The 18,323-nt window shown below is 40.4% G+C and overlaps 2 protein-coding genes across 2 annotated transcripts in view; one reads left to right on the top strand and one right to left on the bottom strand.

The window, feature by feature from the left end:
* LOC142760859 (transient receptor potential cation channel subfamily V member 6-like) overlaps nt 1-9,076 on the top strand; it is a 73,253-nt gene extending 64,177 nt beyond the window's left edge. Inside the window, exons 12-15 of the mRNA XM_075864033.1 lie at nt 109-175; nt 2,000-2,268; nt 4,591-4,700; nt 8,915-9,076. Of these exons, the coding sequence (XP_075720148.1) occupies nt 109-175; nt 2,000-2,268; nt 4,591-4,700; nt 8,915-8,978 (510 nt within the window). The 3' untranslated portion in view covers nt 8,979-9,076. The remainder of the gene's footprint in view (nt 1-108; nt 176-1,999; nt 2,269-4,590; nt 4,701-8,914) is intronic.
* A 1,075-nt stretch (nt 9,077-10,151) lies between these two features.
* Nucleotides 10,152-18,323, bottom strand: part of SERPINI1 (serpin family I member 1) — a 33,203-nt gene continuing 25,031 nt past the window's right edge. The window contains exons 7-9 of the mRNA XM_075861574.1: nt 16,933-17,019; nt 11,153-11,242; nt 10,152-10,783 (exon numbers count right to left, since the gene is read on the bottom strand). Coding sequence (XP_075717689.1) covers nt 10,707-10,783; nt 11,153-11,242; nt 16,933-17,019 — 254 coding nt within the window. The 3' untranslated portion in view covers nt 10,152-10,706. The remainder of the gene's footprint in view (nt 10,784-11,152; nt 11,243-16,932; nt 17,020-18,323) is intronic.

The following is an 18,323-nucleotide window of genomic DNA, read 5'->3' as shown; positions in this document are numbered from 1 at the left end:
AACAGAGTTGTAAATATTCATTAGGCTACATAATTACTTTATTATGAAAGTGTTTTTCATGACTTTTGCCTGTTGTTATGCAGTAACTGACAGCAATTTCCCTTGTAGATGATATTAGATGACCTTTTGCGATTCTGTGTTATCCTATTCACTGTTCTCGTTGGATTTGCTGCAGGTAGAGTACACTCTATTATTTTTTTCTTTTAACTTTCTTTGTTCCAATTTAAGTATTGTGAAAAAACACGTACATTTATTTCTATGGAGAGTGAATGTGTATGAGCAGCCAGCTATTCTACAAAACCAGGGAGCTAGCATTGATCATGCCTGGCATTAAGGGTTCCTTCAGCTGGCTACTACTAATCACTTACTGTCATTCCATTGACAATAAGCAGAAAATACAGTTAGGGCCAGATTTAGACAGTGACACAATTTTGGCATTTTAGTGGTTTACCAAGACATATTGAATATGCAGTTATATAATCAATATGGACTTAAAGTCCATATTCTCAGCTTTAATTTGAGAGTATTCACATCCTAATTTGTGGAAGGGTTTAGGAATTACTGCTCTTTAATATGTAGCTGCCTCTTTTTCAAGGGACCAAAAGGTAATTGGACAATTATCTCAAAAGCTATTTAAAGGGCTGCATGTTAATCAACCATCAATTAAGCAGGTAAAAGGTCTGGAGTTGATTCCAGGTGTGGCATTTGCAAGCTGTTGCTGTGAACCCACAACATGAGGTCAAAGGAGCTCTCAATGCATGTGAAACAGACCATCGTAGGATGAAAAAAAATTAAGAAATCCATCAGAGATATAGCACAAATGTTAGGAGTGGCCAAACTAACAGTTTGGTACATTCTTGAAAAAAAAAGAGCGCACTGGTGATCTCGTGAACTCCAAAAGGCCTGGACGTCCACGGAAGACAACAGTGGTGGATGATCGCAGAATCCTTTCCATGGTGAAGAAAAACCCCTTCACCACATCTACCCAAGTGAAGAACACTCTCCTGGAAGTACGTGCATCAGTATCTAAGTCTACCAAAAAGAGAAGACTTCATGAGAGCAAATACAGAGGGTTCACCACAAGGTGCAAACCATTAATCAGTCTCAAAAATAGAAAAGCCAAATTAGACTTTGCCAAACAACATGTAAAGAAGCCAGCCCAGTTCTGAAACAGCATTCTTTGGAGGCAGTGTGACGGCATGGGCATGCATGGCAGCCAAAGAGACTGGATCACAAGTGTTTATTGATTATGTGACTAAAGACCGAAGCAGCCGGATGAATTCTGAAGTGTTCAGGGATTTACTTTCTGCTCAAATTCAACCAAATGCAGGAAGGTCGATTGGACGTCGCTTCACAGTACAGATGGAGAATGACCCAAAACATACTGCGAAAGCAACCCAGGAGTTTTTTAAGGCAAAGAAGTGGAATATTCTGCAATGGCCAAGTCAATCACCAGATTTCAACCCGATCGATCTGCATTTTACTGGCTTAACACAAAACTTAAGGCAGTAAGACCCACAAACAGGCAACAACTGAAGACACCTGCAGTAAAGGCCTGGCAAAGCATCACAAAGGCGGAAACCCAGCGTTTGGGGATGTCCATGGATTCCAGACTTCAGGCAGTCATTGCCTGCAAAGGATTCTCTACAAAGTATTAAAAAAAAACATTTTATTTATGGTAATGTTAATTTGTCCAATTAATTTTTGAGCCCCTGAAATGAGGAGGCTGTGTAGAAAAATGGTTGCAATTCCTAAACGTTTCACAGGATATATTTGTTCAACCCCTTCAAATTAATCCTGAAAGTCTACACTTCAATTGCATCTCAGTTGTTTCATTTCAAATCCAATGTGGTGGCACACAGAGCCCAAATCATAAAGATTGCGTCACTGTCCAAATAATTCTGGACTTAATTGTACCTGTAATAAGGTAAATGCATGTTGTGTTTAGGCCATGCAGCGGTCCTCACTACATGAATGTAATATTTGTATTTTATTCCAGCTCTGAACGTCCACTTTCAAGTCATGAATGCCACCATGTTCCCACAATTCAGAGATTTTCCTATCACTCTCTTTACCCTATTCCAGTTAATGATGGGTCTAAACAACTTACCAGTGGCACCAGATGTAACCATGCCAAAGATCATCTTCGTTCTCTACATGGTTTACATGATCTTTGCCTTTGTTCTACTTCTGAATCTTTTAATTGCATTGATGACGGACACACATTTCCGTGTCACTAGTGAACGCACTACACTGTGGCATGCTCAGGTAAGAGCTAAGGAAACCAAGAGAGGGAAGGAGGGGGGGGGGGAATAAGGCCTTCGCTATACACTCTAAAAGTATTTAACATTATGGATATCATCCATGGTTAAGCAAGCATTGACAAACAATATATAGATTTTGCTATATATATATATATATATATATACACATATATATACACACACACCTTTATTATTTTGTATTTCACTTACCCAGCACAGTTCTCTCACCCTTTTTCAATGCCTTCTGACAATAATCTTCATATGACTTTCCAAGAAGAGGGTCGCGGATGCAGGTCATACATATACAGACTTAGGTTAGAGGTGATATCACGCTGTATTATAACGTAAATGCACTTGCATCAGCTGCGACATGTCGTCGTGGACCCCTGGCAGGGCCAGTTTGAATAAAAATGGGGCCCTGAGCAAATCACGTTCAGTTGCCTCTCCTGACCTTTTCTCTATTGCTGAGCGGAGTGCTCAGTTTAAATGAGCCCTGCCAAACTACCCCTTTATGTTGCTACTGACTGTTTCACGTCCCCCTAGGGAAGCTCTAAGCAATTTCCCACCCCCTAAAACGGACCATGAGAGGGGGGGGGGCGGGGGTTGTGTTGAAAGCTGCTGAAAATGTAACATAAAGCAAGTTGAAAACACTTTTTCTTCTTTTCCGTTTTTAAGGATTTGTGAGGTTAAAAAAACAAATTTTACAGCAAAATAAAAGCATTCACTTCACTGACCTGCTTTCTTCAACAGACGAAGGGAAAAGGGTTGAACTGAGCCTCAGAGTGGAATACAAATGGAATGCTTGTTCCATCATGTAGTATTGTTACAGGTGGAATGGTACTAGCCTGTGCGCACGCTGTGACAGCTTCTTTACGCTCGGTGTAAACAATACTAGTATCCTGCTGAGGGCACCGTGATGACGGCTACAGGGATAAAACCTGCTATTTTACACAATTTGACCTTGCTTTTAAAGGGAATTGAGGATCATACATCTCTCTAAAATATATTGTTTAGGGAGGCTCCAAGATTGCACTTAACTTTCATATGTACTGCAGTGGCAGATAGGTGCCCAACATTTTGGTTTACCTGTGTTATTGACTAATTATTGACCTGTGACCTGTGTTATTGACCTGTCGGAGGGCAGCATAAAGAAGTGATAGACATGCTGATTTCGGTGTGCTGTCGCTTATCAAAAGTAGGGATTGAGTATTTAGGCCTCAAACACACTTCAGTGACACTGACCCATTCATTTGTTTCAGGCCATGTACACATCCATTTTTTTTTTTTTTTTGCGGATCCGTGTTTCCGTTATGCAAATTATAGAACAGGTCCTATTTTGGTCCGTTTTTCCGGATCAGTCCTGGCCATTCTATTCATTGGTCCGTTACAACTACGGACCGCACAGGGAAGCCACCCGTGTGTGGTCCGTGTTTTGGGGATCCGTGATTTGGGGCTGTATAAAAGGGCCACAGATCTGTGCTTGAGGCCTTAGAACTTATACTTGCGGAACTGGCCCCATGCCAAGTATATTTCTAAAAACTGATTTAGATTTACATATCAGCGGCTGGAGAAGTGTGAACATTTGAATATACCTGGACTCAAACTTGTGGCGCTGCAAGTATAGGTTTACATTTTCAATAACTACTTCACATTAAAGTGTAGCTAAACATTTGACATGTCATAGTGACATGTCAGAAGTTTGGATTGGTGGGGGTCCGAGCTCTGAGACCCCACCAATCGCTAGAACAAAGCAGCTGAAGTGCTCGTGTGAGCGATCGGCCGCTACGTGACTGTTCGGCTTTTTCCAGAAATAAATGTATCGGAGTACGGACTCAATAGAAAGTTCATGAGCCCGTACACTGATACATCGGCTTTCCGGAAAAAGCCGAACAGACACAAAGTGGCTGAGCGCTCAAACAAGTGCTTCAGCTGCTTTGTTCTAGCGATTGGTGGGGGTCTCAGCACTCGGACCCCCACCAATCCAAACTTCTGACATGTCACTATGGCATGTCAGAAGTTTGTCAAATGTTTAGCTACACTTTAACGAATAAGGAAAGCACACATAAATATCTGACCGGATCAGCTTTAAGGCATTGCAACATTAAGATATCATTTTTATGGGATTGTACACAAGAATAAAATAAAACCTTGCATTGCAATATAGTTTAAGGAGAAACATTATTAAGCAGTTTTGAGGTGATAGTCCCTTCAATACTGAGTGGTCAGTAAGGGGTCAATATATTTTATAGAAAGAAAGAAAGATCACCTTCTAAAACAAGAATGGTTTTAAAATATTGTAATAGGGTGTATTTAAATGTATCCTTAGGTTGCAGCTACTACGGTCATGTTGGAAAGGATCATTCCAAGTTTTCTATGGCCACGAAGTGGGATACCTGGAGAAATTATTGGTCTAGAGCCTGGAAAATGGTATTTTAGGTAAAAAGACCTCTATTCACTCTGCACTTTAAAGTGAAAAGAAAGTGTCTACAAAATAGATTATTGATTATAGTGGAAGGAAAGTGAACATATTCGTAGCTAAATAAAATACATGCTAGAGCTCACCTCTTTCGTTGGTGATCACAGACCTGCATCTTTGTAAATGCAGAAAAGTTTTTTTGCAATTCAATGGAGCTAATCTGTGTATGGATTCTCCTAGCGGAATCCTCATCAATAAGTGACATGATACAGGCAAGCAGATTTCCATTTGAAATCTATAGTAGACAGATATTTCTGCAGAATACGTGCCGAACTCTGCATGACTAAAAGAAAAATACCCTTAAAAGAAATTATCCAGAACTTTATAAATCATCAGCAGGGCAGGGAATAAAATAATAAATTATCAGGCGCTCACTATCACTACCCTGCTCCAGTGCAAGGCCCCATTCTAAGCCACTCCGATCCCAAGAATCTCCTGCAACGGTCACGTGCCGCTACAGCCAATCAACAGCGCCGCCACCATGAACTGCATGTGACGCCGAGGCCAGTGACTGCTGTGGCATGTGACCCACGAACGGCCCGTGCTACTGCAACCAATTCCAGGACCTGAGCAGCGGAAAAGAGAGCTGTAATTATTATGCAGTGTTTCCTGTCTTTATAAACAACCTAGTCTTTTGCCTAGACATACGACAGGACTCCGAAGTGAAAGAGCACCACGCGCATGTGTGGCCTAATTCGGCAATTTACACAGCATTGGTTCATAAATGCAGAGGCCCTGAGGTCAAATAAAAAAAAAGGAAACCCCTGAGATGTAACCCTATTTTGGAAACTATACCCCTAAAGGCATTTATCATGGGGTGTAGTGAGCCTTTAGACCCCTTGTTTTTCAGAAATTAATACGCAGCGGATGATGCAAAGTGAAAATTGCAATTTTTCCACGGATATGCTGTTTCAGTGTGCAATATGTTATGCCCAGCTTGTGTCACATGAATTGTAAAGCAAGTTCTCCCAGGTATGGCAATGCCATACATGTGGATGTAAACTGCTGTTTGGGCACACTGTAGGGCTTAGAAGGGCGGGAGCATCATTTGGTTTTTGGAGTGCAGGTTTTGCTTGGTAGTAGTTCTGTTTGGAGTTTTACTGGTGTTTAATTTATAATGTGGGGGCATATGTAAGCTGTGCGGAGTACATCAGGGTATAATTACGGGGTAAATAATACAATTATCTATAGATGTGTGGTACGTTTTGTACAGGCTAGTGTCGCACTGATAAAAAGGTAGCCTTTATTATTCCCCCTTTTGGAATACAATCTGCACCCTTTTTGGGACCTTTCTTCCTTTGCAGTTTGGGAAACTTTGCTGGGAAAGTGTGGTCTTGGTATAATACGGGCGCCCTCTCTAAGGGCGGGTTCACACGTGGCGGAATTTCACTTAAATTCCGCTGCGGACACTCCGCAGCGTTAATCCGCAGCGGTGCCGTTTGTCCATTGACTTACACTTTAATTTAGCAGTGTTCGTTTAGACGAGGCGTAAAATTCCGCTGCGGAGCAAAGGCTGCGGAGCGGAATTTGGTGTCCGCAGCATGCTCTGTCTGTTGCGGAGCAGTGGCGGACTCATGGCGGAATTTCTCCATTGACTTCAATGGAGAGTCAAAATTCCGCAATGAAGTCCGCAGATCTTATGTGTGCTGCGGAGCGTATTGGTTTTACTACCATGACATTTCTTCATTCTGGCTGGACCTATGTATTTCTAGGTCTACAGCCAGACTGAAGAAGTCAATGGGGCTCCCGTAATGACGGGAGCGTTGCTAGGAGACGTCTGTAAATAGTCACTGTCCAGGGTGCTGAAAGAGTTAAGCGATCGGCAGTAACTGTTTCTGCACCCGGGACAGTGACTACCGATCTCAATATACATGTATCTGTAAAAAAACATATAAGTTCATACTTACCGAGAACTCCCTGCGTCTGTCTCCAGTCCGGCCTCCCAGGATGACGATTCAGTGTAAGTGACGGCTGCAGCCAATCACAGGCTAATAACAGGCTGCAGCGGTCACATGGACTGCCGCGTCATCCAGGGAGGTCGGCCTGGATGCCGAAAGAGGGATGCGTCACCAAGACAACGGCCGGTAAGTATGAAAATCGTTTACTTTCACTAGGGAAAGTGCTGTCCCTTCTCTCTATCCTGCACTGATAGAGAGAAGGGAAGCACTTTTACCGCAGTCCGCAGCAGCTAGTCCGCATCAATGTACTGCACATTTTGTGCAGATCCGCAGCAGAATCTGCAACGCAGATTCTGTGCGGCATTGATGCGGACAGTTGCGGAGGAAATCCGCCACGTGTGGTCATGCCCTAACAGTGAATGTGCTATGGCCCTCCCCTTCCTGGTTCAAAAATATTAGGTCCTTCATAACCACTTCTTTTAACTGAAGGAATGTTTCAATTTGGTCTGCACACTAGGATGTTTTTTCATCCCTCCCCTTACTAGAGCCATAACTTTGTTTTTCCATAGACGTAGCTGTAGGAGGGCTTTTTTTTGCAGGACAAGGTTTTTTGTTTTTTTTATTGGTACTATTTTCAGGGGGCATGCAACTTGGTCAGCACTATTTTTTTGGGAGGCAAAGTGACCAAAAAAACAGCGATTCGGTTATTTTTTTTTTTAAAGCACATGTTAACTCTGTTCAGCAGGGTCAGTACGTTTTCGGTGATACCAAACTTCTCTAGCATTTTTTTTTTTTGTTTTACTTCTGAAAGGAAGTCAGATCCTCTCTCTGGCCTGCGCATCAGGAAGTTTTTTTTCTCTGCGCCTTACTAATTACATAACTTTTTTTTAGTTTCGGTCAATGGAGCTGTGTGAGTACTTGTTTTTTGCAAGACAAGTTAGATCTTTTATTTTTGGGTCTTTTTGATCACTTTTATTTAATATTTTGGATGAGGAAATGACCAAAAGACAGCAATTCTGGAATCTTTTTTTGGCATTCACCGTGTGCCATAAATATTACATGTTAACTATTCTGCGGGTTAATACGATTACAGCAATACTAAATTCATATAGTTTTTTTATGTATTGCTTGCAGCTTTTGCACAATAAAATCACTTGCTTTAAAAAATTATTTGTTTCCTGTGTCGCCATATTCTAAGAGCCATACATTTTTTATTTTTGCTTTGATGGAGAGGTGTAAGGGCTTGTTTTTTGCAGGACGAGCTGTAGTTTTTGATGGTAATATTTTGATCACACACCATTCAATTTTTTGGGAAGAGATGTGACCTAAAAACAGCAATTCTGCCATTTTTTTCCTACGGCATTCACCGTGCGGGATAAATGACAAGATTTTTTTTTACCCACAGCATATAAGGGGTTGCTCTGGTCATGGCCGTTAAAGGAGGGTGTAAGCTGTAATATATGCGCTGTCTCATCACCGCAATGTAACTGTACTGCATTTTGCGGGAACCACTTAAAGTCAGTCGTGTGTGTGTGTGTGTGTGGAGATATATATATATATATATATACATACATACATACACACACACACATACATACATATATCTCTTCCATGTGAATTCGGCCATATTCACACAAACTTGTGTCAAATCGGCCATGAAAAACAGAAATTTTTCATGCCAGATTTGCATCCGTGCGTGACCAGTTTTCATAGACTTAAGTCTACTGAGGGATCCGTGGAAACGGGCGAAACTAGAACATGTACTATTTTTTTTATTGGCCGTTAACACAGTCCGTTAAAAAGAAAACCGGTTGTGTGAATAGCCCCTAGAAATAAATTCATTTTTATGCAGTCGTTTTCACCGTTTGTGTAAGTAATGCCTTAATATCTGTGGCCATGATAGATCTGTCAGGAAACCAGACTCTGTGGTCATTGAGACAGGAAGTGATGTCATTTGATTGACAGACGCAGACAAGTGGACATTTGGAGTGGATGGGGGTATTAAAGATGAAAATTATGGCAATTACGTTACACGGCATGTTGTATCCGTTACAGAACTCCGATGTTGCGTTGTCATTAAATCTGGACTGTGTGAAGTTGTCAATTGCCACATTAGAGAACATAAAGGGTTTACTAATATTAGCATGATGCCTCAGAACGGCAATATTTATATACTGCTGGCAGGTAGGAAGGGGTTAAGACAGACACAAGCATTTCTATTGTTATGGAATTCAGAAGGATGATATAGTAAAAATGCAATTCTGTTTTTTCCCCAGAATTGAAGAAAAGAATGAGACTTTCTCACCAGGCATAAAGAAAAAATACCATCGTATTCAGTAAAAGCGCAAAATTAATTTTTCATTCAAATAGGAGGATTTTAGTCTCAGGATATATAAGTGAAGATTAATCAACTATAATAAAATGCATATATTGGTTTAGAGCAGCATCTGGGAATGTTCAAAAAGAAGATTCTGTATTTAAATGTAAATATTGTAAAACCAAGAATAAGTTGATGTAAATAAAATACTTTAGAATTAAACTTTCCAGCTACTATTGTGCCGTGGACTGCCCGAAATCTACAAGTGTCTCCTGGATTGATACACTGCATTACTATTATTGGCTGAAATAAAATTTCCTTTAAAATATACTGTAGATCATTAGATCACTTCTTTTCAGCCATTTTTAAGTCATATCCATTTCAAATAAAATAAAAAAGTTAGAACTCCTGCTCAGTTTGCCACCCAACTTCTCTAAACTCCTAAATAGTAAACCTGCTTAGCTAAGTAGAGACGAGACGATGGCTGGATTCCATGCAGTTTTTTAATTTTAGCTAAAAGCAGGAGTGAATACAAGAGTAGCATAGGTCTTTCCTTTATACTTTCCCCTCCTCTTGGATACACTCCTGACTTTCGGCTAAAAAAAAACTGCATCAAAAACTGCATGTGTTAGCCCAGCCTAATGGCCGTTGCACAGGACCGAGTGCCAATCGGATGGTTTTTATATCCGATTGGCACCCGATGGTTTTCACTGACCCATGCACTTTAGCGGGTGAATTGGCTCAGTGAAAACGGACCCAAGTTTCCTATCCATGGAAAGATAGGACATGTCCTATCTTTCCACGGATCACTGATGGGACCCGGTCGGCACACACGGTCGTGAGCATGGGGCATTCGGGATGTATTGCTACATGACTAGGCAGACTTTCAAATTAGAATTCTAATACATCGAATATTTTTCTGCTAGAAAGGACTCCAAAAACATTTCTAATATCAAACTAGAGCCTGATGGAGTCTTAGAGACATTTAAAATATAAAAGACACATGTAAATCCATTTTTTTAATTTAAAGGGAGTAGGTATTTTTTTAATTATTCACTGTTTGAAGAAGTCTCTTAAATCTTCCAATTATGTAAAGCATTTTAAGGAATATGATCAATTATAGAGGAACTGCATCATGTATAATGAAAGCCCAATGTGACTTGCACTCCACCAAATAAAGAAACTACAAACATTGCTTTATTTCCAAAACATCAACTTTATAGCACAACGAAAAACACGTATTGCACTCACTTTGCACCCACTTTGGGTGTGTGTAATAAATCCGGCGCTTTACACAGATGCTCTAAATAAAAATATATTTTCACATGTACAATTTTATTTGGCAGGCGATTACAACATACACAAAACACAAGAGAAGAAATGTAATACTGGATGCGATGTATGACTATATGTAGGGTTTCCACAGGTTTATATTATCGGAGATCATTTCTGCTTTTGTCCAATATCAAGCCCCCTAATGTACAGTCTACTGACAGAAATGGTGTTTAACAGGATTACTCGGTTATGGAGTGAGCCTGGTTCTTTTCACAATGGTGTCCAGCGTTTCCCTTTATAAAATATATAAAAGCCCTACGTATATTCAACTTAATACATATTATACTGGAAGTTTAACAAACAAAACAAAAAACAAAACAAAAAAAGGGGAAAAACATTTATACAACAGACACATATTAGATTATTTGCAAACAATGTGCTTATATATTATTTTCCACCTGTGAGTATGTATAGGACTAGAGTTCTTCAAAATCATGAGCACCAGAATTCAGTCCCTCTGGGTGCATTACTCTTCCCATAAACAAGACACAGCCTAAAAATAGAAGCAAAACTAGATTACAATGGATTTGTAGGGCATGCCGTGTTTCATTTTGCAAAATGCATCAAGAAAAAGCTGGAAAGCAGTGATAAACAAACAAGCAGAACAGCTCCCGGAAAGGAGTTGCATAACCACTGCAACAAGCTGGCACAATCACTTCAGCGGATAGAAGTAAGCAGACAAAACAAATACAAGACAAGCTGCTCTAGAGGCGATCGGAGTAGAGCTGGTACACAGATACCTTTACTACGGTTGAAAGACTCATATCAAACAGGACTAGCAGCCAGTGCTTGTCCCACCATGCTACATGCTCTATGGTAGAAGTCACTTTGAGGTGACATAAAATGAATTAGCACAACTCACCTGTTCTGCGGTTTCTTATCAAGAAGAAGAATGGGTGGTCAAAAATCACTTGGGGGTACAGCACTGCCATCCTACTATTGGCAATCATTCCTACAGGCAAACAAAATGCCATTAGATGGGTCAGAAATAGTATAATACACATTCATCATTGTTAAGGGACTTAAAAAAAATTAAAAATATGAAAACTAGAATTATGACATTAACTTAGGTCTTGGGACAGAAATTACTGGGAGAGGTCTATGTGTTTTGGCTCAGAAAATACACATTCTAATATTAGATCTTATCAAATCTTTAATCACAAACAGAACATTAAAAGGGGTATTCTGGTTTGAGCAAATAAATGTTATTCTATGTATAATGAAAAAAGTTATACAATTTACCAATGTAATTCCTCGCCGTTTCCAAGATTCAATAGGAGCCTTCATGGTTTATATACTTACAGTTGCGAAATATCTGTCCTGGTCATGTGATGGACACACAGGTGCAGGACTGATTATAGTTACTGTATGTGTATCAGGGCTTAGTCCCAAGAGAGAGGCAAGTCTCCTATAAATATATAGGTGTAGGAACCCTCTTTATGAGGTCACCTTGTAGTGGCCTCACACAATTCGATCGAACTGAGCACTAAGAACTGCTATATTTAATATACTTATAAATGTGAGGTTATGAAATTTTATATAATGACAATATACACAGTCGAACCACATTATTATGACCACCAGATACAATCCAGAGTAACCGACATGTGCAGCAGCTAGACGGGCTAGGAGTGACTCAATAAAGGTTCTGGCAGGAAGTCTCAGGTATCTGGAGCCATGCTGACTACTGTGCATCCCACATTTGCTGGAGGGTGTGTGGGGGGTGTATCCATAGAGCGAACAAGACGATCGCGGTGGTCCCACAGATGCGCAGTTGGGTTCAAGCCTGGCGAGGGAAGTACTTGGAAGTCTTGGTCGTGCTCTTCCAACCACTGTCGGACATTTCTAGCAGTGTGACATATTGTATTGTCTTGCTGGAAGATTCCATCTGCCCCAGGGAAGACAAACCGCATGTAGGAGTGGACGTGATCTGCAACGTTGGATTCATACCCAAATCGGTTCAGAATGCCTTCTACATGGATGAGTGGGCCCAGAGAATGCCATGAAAAAATTCCCCAGGCCATAACACTACTGCCACCAGCTTGTGTTCTTCCAGCAATGCTTGCAGGGTGTCTGTTCTCAGATGTTTCTCGCCTGACACGCCAACGTTCATCCGTTCGATGAAGCAGAAAATGTGGCTCATCTGAGAAGGCAACCCTTTGTCAATCATCGGTGGTCCAATTCCGATACGGCTGTTCAAATTGAAGCCTTTTTTTCCGATGCACCTTTGTTAACATAGGAGCAGTGGTCATCCGTCTGCTTCGGAGCCCCATACGCAGTAGGGTTTGCTGGACTGATGTTTTAGACTCCCGTCTGGTAGCTCCCTGGTTGATTTTCACGGTGAGCTGCTCCACTGTAGCGTGTCATTCAGCCCTTGTGCACTTTCACCTCTCACATCAATGGCACGTGGTGCTCCGCTTTTTCCACGTCGGTTATTCACAATGGTGCCATTTGTCCACTCACGATACACTTAAACCACAGCAGCACGCAAACAATTTACATACTGCGCCTTTTGAGAAATACTGTCACCCTTGTCACGAAAGCTAATAATCACCCCTTTTTGCAACTCTGATAAATCACCCCTTTTACCCAAGGCAACGAGTGATATGTGTTCAGACAGCGTATCGAACACCTTATATACCCACCAAGCCAGCGCATGACATATCACTTTATATATATATATATATATATATATATATATATATATATATATAAAAACCATATTGTTTGTACTGTCTTAGCGGAGTCTTGTACCGAGCCGCACACCTGTGTGTCCATCAGAAGACCATGACAGATCTTTCCATTATACAAAAAATAACATTTATTTGCAGAATTTATAATACCCCTTTACATTTTCATATACAGCACATATAGTTGAAGAGGTTATTCCAATCACAGAAAGTAATGGCATAAAAATTTCTGATTAGCAGGAGTTCCGACTGCCCAGACCCGGATAGATCCTGGGTGTGCAGGGAACTGCTGCATAGCTCTATTCAAGTGTATGAGACCACGACACTGCGCTCTGCACAGCCAGAAGCGCCAATGTTTAGGGAAAACTTTGAAAGGAACCCATCACTTTAGTAGCAGCGCTGCCGACCCTTCAACCTCCGGACCAGTAAGGACCCCAGCGGTCAAATGGGTATGCCATCACTTTCGGTGAATAACTCTTTAACAGCTCTAGATTAATTTTTTTTCCTTTGTCCATGATTCAGCATTGCAGGTCCCATAACGTCAGTGACTGGAACAAATTTACATAGAATTATCACTAAGTGGTCCCTTGTCCACAGTTGTCCTAGAACTACCAAACAACTGAAATGTATAATATTCATTCCTTTAGTGGTGCGGCACACTGAACTGGGTCGCTACCAATGTTACTTTGTCAGTATTCAAGAAGAGAAAGACACTCCTTACAATACAAAACTTGAATTATCTCAGAAGCGGATCAATAAATTCACTTTTAAACGAAGTGGTCTCAACTTGAAATGCATTTTTACAGCCTCATTCAAATGAATAGAGGACAATGTAATTCATGGCACTTTGTGGTCACCAGAGGGAGAGATGCTCTTCAGTGCTCTGGCTAATAGAGGGGGTCATGAGGGGTAATCCCCCAATATTATGTCTATATGCCCTAAAAGGTTCAGGCTTTGGACAACGGATTTTTGTCCCATTTTAGGACATTATAAAATACTCGTATAAATATTAAGAAAAAAATGCCAGAAGCCTCACTAACAAGATTGAGGAATTCAAATTGATAATGTTGGAAAAGAAAAGTCTCCAAGTATAATGGCAGTAGCAAAAAATCTATTAATAAGGCAAACAGATGAGGCAGCAAATCATGCAGTAGTTCTGATGGGGGGTTATTTACTGTAAGAGCAGTGAGACTATGGAAGTCGTTGCCACACAATGTTGTTATAGTTAATTTATTGAACAAGTTTAAGAGAGGCCTTGGTGCCTTCCTTGATATAAAATCAAGTTTATTATAGTTGGTGTAGATTTCACTCTATTGGCGTAGCAAGTTAGAGACCCGTGGCGGGCCCCGTACCTTGCCCCTCCCACCAGACTACCCCCCCTACCCCATCGAGTAATAGTAAAAAAAGAAAAGTAAAAAAAGTTTCATAAGTCAGGGGGGGGAGGGATGTATGGTGCACTGCTAGCCCAAAAGGTGCAACACATTTATTAAGAGGCTTTCGCCTCTTAATAAATGTGTAGCATCTTAACTCTTACGAAGAGTTTATTTCCCTCAATGGGTTCCATCGTGAACTATTGCTGTCCTTCATGCGACGGATTCAGCGCTTCCAGTTTTTCGTTGTTCTACTCCTATGACTGAGCAGAACAACGAAAAACAAGAATGCAGATATGTACAAAGCCTAAAACGTTTATTTCTGTTTAGAAGTATATCCAGTATACACCAGAAGAGACTGTGTATTAATTATTTATCTTACTGTCTGCATTAAATAAAATAGAGGACCTGTAATTTTAAACTTATTTCAAAGTTACTTCTTTTCTTGTTTTAGGACAACAACTTTAGAACCTCTTTAAAGCTATATTCAGCTCTGATATCCCGATCTTTTGTATTATCACACTAGCAGAGAAATTCCACCAGCTCGATCATGGGGGTAGTCATAGTGACTACCACTTTTCCCCATTAACAATTATTTTGAGACTGTGCTGACACCTGTATATAGATATCATCACAGTCTAGTGAATTGGGAAGACGGGCAAAGTATGTCATATTATTTTGAAGAGGCAGGCTGGAGTCGTCGTCGTGGGGGAACGCAGGCTAGGCGACTATTACCCACCAATATTTACTTATAGTGGATGTCGGGATTAAAAAAAAGGGTCTGTCACTTTTCAAAAAGAAGCACCACTCCTCCCAGGTGCTATGTCTAGTATAGCAGCTAACCAGAATTCACTTGAATAAAGAGGTACTGCAATACCAGACACAGCCAATGGACATATCTCTCTCTCTCTCTCTCTCTCTCTCTCTCTATACACACAAATAAAAGGACAAAAAATAAACAAATGGGCAGACCCCTTTTTCTAATCCCGGACAATCCCTTTAATTCGGGCCCAGAGAGACCATCCAGTCAGTTGATTTAAGACATGTTTGAGAGATGACAAGTGCTTAGGCCTCATGCACACGACCGTGCAGTGTTTACAGTCAGTAAATACTGCACGGGTGGGCCGCGGGAGGACCGTGGAGTGTCACTCATTTGCGTACCGTGCTCACTGTCTGTAAATGCGAAAAATAGGACATGTCCTGTTTTTTTGTGGATTATTTATACGGCCCAGATACACACCCGTAAACATACAGGAAGGTGACCGATAGAAATGAATGGGTCAGTATTTTAGCCGCAATCACGGATCCGTAATTGCGGATAAAAATTACGGTGGTGAGCATGAGGCCTTAAAGGGAATCTGTCACCAGCATTTCACTTATTGAACTCTCCTCACTCCTCGCTGGCCGCGGCTGTCAAAAGTTCATTGCCGTTATCTCCTCTCCTAAACTTCTTCTACGACCGTAAATAACTGTCTGCAAACATTGTGTGCCTTTTATGGTAATAATCCGGCAGTCTCGTTCGTTCCTCTTATGTCCACCGCCGAAAAATGTCCCGCCTTGAATGCCAAAATGTCGTCTGAGATCGCGCACGTCATGTATGGTCCAATACACTTTCCTGCTTTGTCCAGGCCTCAAATCTAGTTACTGCGAATGTGCCACTATGGTGTCCCGTTGTGCGCACGCAGCAGAACATCAATGCGCAGGCATGGGATATCTTGTGTGCTGGGCGGAGGTGAGGAGAGGTCAACCAGAAGTAAGAAGGCGGGGCTAACTCGGAAAGGCTTTAGGAATGAAGATTTGACTCTTTTCGAACGAAGATATGACGACTCTTATGCTCATTAGCATACGGTGTGGGAACACTAAGAAATATAATACTAAAAGGTACAGAGCCTACTTAGAAGATAATTATAGGTTACATAAAAATTGTTTTTCACCCACCTCCACCAGGTATTGCTGGTTTAATAGGTGAAATGCTGGTGGCAGGTTCCATTTAACATGTAAATGGGAAGTTAACCCAAAACTGGACAATCCCTTTACATACACAAACTTTTATTTAGAAGAAAGGTAGAATGTACAAGCTTAGATTCTACTATTAATGTAAATGAGAAAAGATCTGAAGGACAAACAGCAGGTATTACATGGACAGCCTTGGACTTTGCTTGGTATTCTGTGGGCTATGCACAGATGGCTATATATCCACGATGTGTTACACATGTGCTCCTGCTCTACTGCATTTCCTAGGCTGATGAAACATTCACCAGTGCCTAATTTGAAGCATATAACTTATAGAATTGAAATAGCGAGTTCTTAAAATTCTTTTATACTACGTATTGTTCATTTAAATTACTGAAAATTACATACTCCTCCTTTGCTAAAAGTACTTCTCAAAAATGTTAAAAGGCGTATTTTTACTTCTTTTGCTGGAAAAAAATGTAGTGCGACCTCTGGCCTTAATTAACAATTTCCTTTTAGATGCATTGGGATAATAAAAAAAAATTTGGTTGTGAAGTCGTTCATAGCTCTAATAGCGGCTGTTAAAAAAAAAAAAAAAAATTAAATAATTCCACGATGTTATACTATACCAGAGGCAGCAGCGGCTTCAGATCCCTCTTCATTTATCTCAAGATAAGACTTGTGAACGGCCTTATCAACGTAAAGATCCTGGTTTTCTGAAAACAAAACAGACTGGTTACATGAATGAACAGTTGCATTCAGATGTGCAATGTTTGAACAATATATGATAAAAAAAGAAAAGCTTCTATGGGGGAGATAAATGGAAGATAACTAGCAATAAATACACAAATTTGTGTATATATTGGTTTAAAAGTGTAACTACAGGCAAACACTCCGACTCAATGCTCAATGTTCAAGGGGGTTCTCATGGTTTTTGGCCCATTTCCTCTGAAGTAGAACACCAAGAAAACACTGCCCAGCCTGGGAATATATAGATGAGAAGGCGGATCATATGACAGCTCTTTGGCAGGTAGTGAGGTGGTCATGCAATGGAGAAAGCAAACAAACATAAAAAAATAATCTCTGCATAACGGGTGATCAGGTAAGATTCTGGGTTGGAGGATTTCATTTTTTTTCTTTTACAGGGTTATAGTTAAACAACAACGTTATATTTTTTGGAAAAAAAATGTGGGCTTTTTCTAAAGAACAATGCAACATAATTCTGCCTCAAATGCTTTAAAAAAAATAAATAAATAGAAAATTAGTTTAGGCCTCGTTCACATCACGTCTGTGATGTCGGTTGAGGGGATATCATTAAAGTCTATAGTAACACGCCACCGTTAGGCATCCGTCACAGCCTACATTTAACATATTCCTCGGGAGCTTTTTCCCCGACGTATACTTCAAATGTAGGCAAAAAAAATAAAATAAAGTGATGTAAACCTAAACTCATGCACAAAATGTATGTTTTGGACACTTTTTGTACCTTCATTGACAGTAAAGTGCAAATTATTGGTGTAAACGATGCCAGCCATGAGGTGGCCTAAGGAAGAGATAAGTGTCTAACATGTCTAGCGAGTTGTACCAAATGTATAATTCTGCGAGCACCATTCTGAATAAATTTGCTGCAGTTTCTGCCGGTTTAGATTAGGTCTTAGTTTATGACAATATTAATAAATCTGCCCCATGGTTAATTCTCAAGGAGGGGCTATATTTAAAATGTACAAAAATGAGAATAGCAATGCTAATAATAATAATAATATTGTGACTTTGCTCACCAAGATTAAGATGATCATAGAATGGTTGTATTGGCCGAATCCCATGTGAACTATCTTGGTCCGTCTCTACTTGTTTTCATATATTAACATAACAAAATACATGCAACAAAAGTACTACAGTAGGTAAAGACCGGGTTAGGAAGACCTGGTGCTTCTTGAGAGGCAAGTGGATTTTGCTTTATTATAGCCAGTCTTGGCTTCTATATGAGGAACAGATCTACAATCTGGGAGATCCACTTTAA

This window comes from Rhinoderma darwinii, chromosome 4 (genome assembly GCF_050947455.1).
Source record: "Rhinoderma darwinii isolate aRhiDar2 chromosome 4, aRhiDar2.hap1, whole genome shotgun sequence".
Classification (NCBI taxonomy): domain Eukaryota; kingdom Metazoa; phylum Chordata; class Amphibia; order Anura; family Rhinodermatidae; genus Rhinoderma; species Rhinoderma darwinii.
Note: the sequence above shows the minus strand (reverse complement) of the source record. Positions and strands in the feature narration are given on the sequence as shown.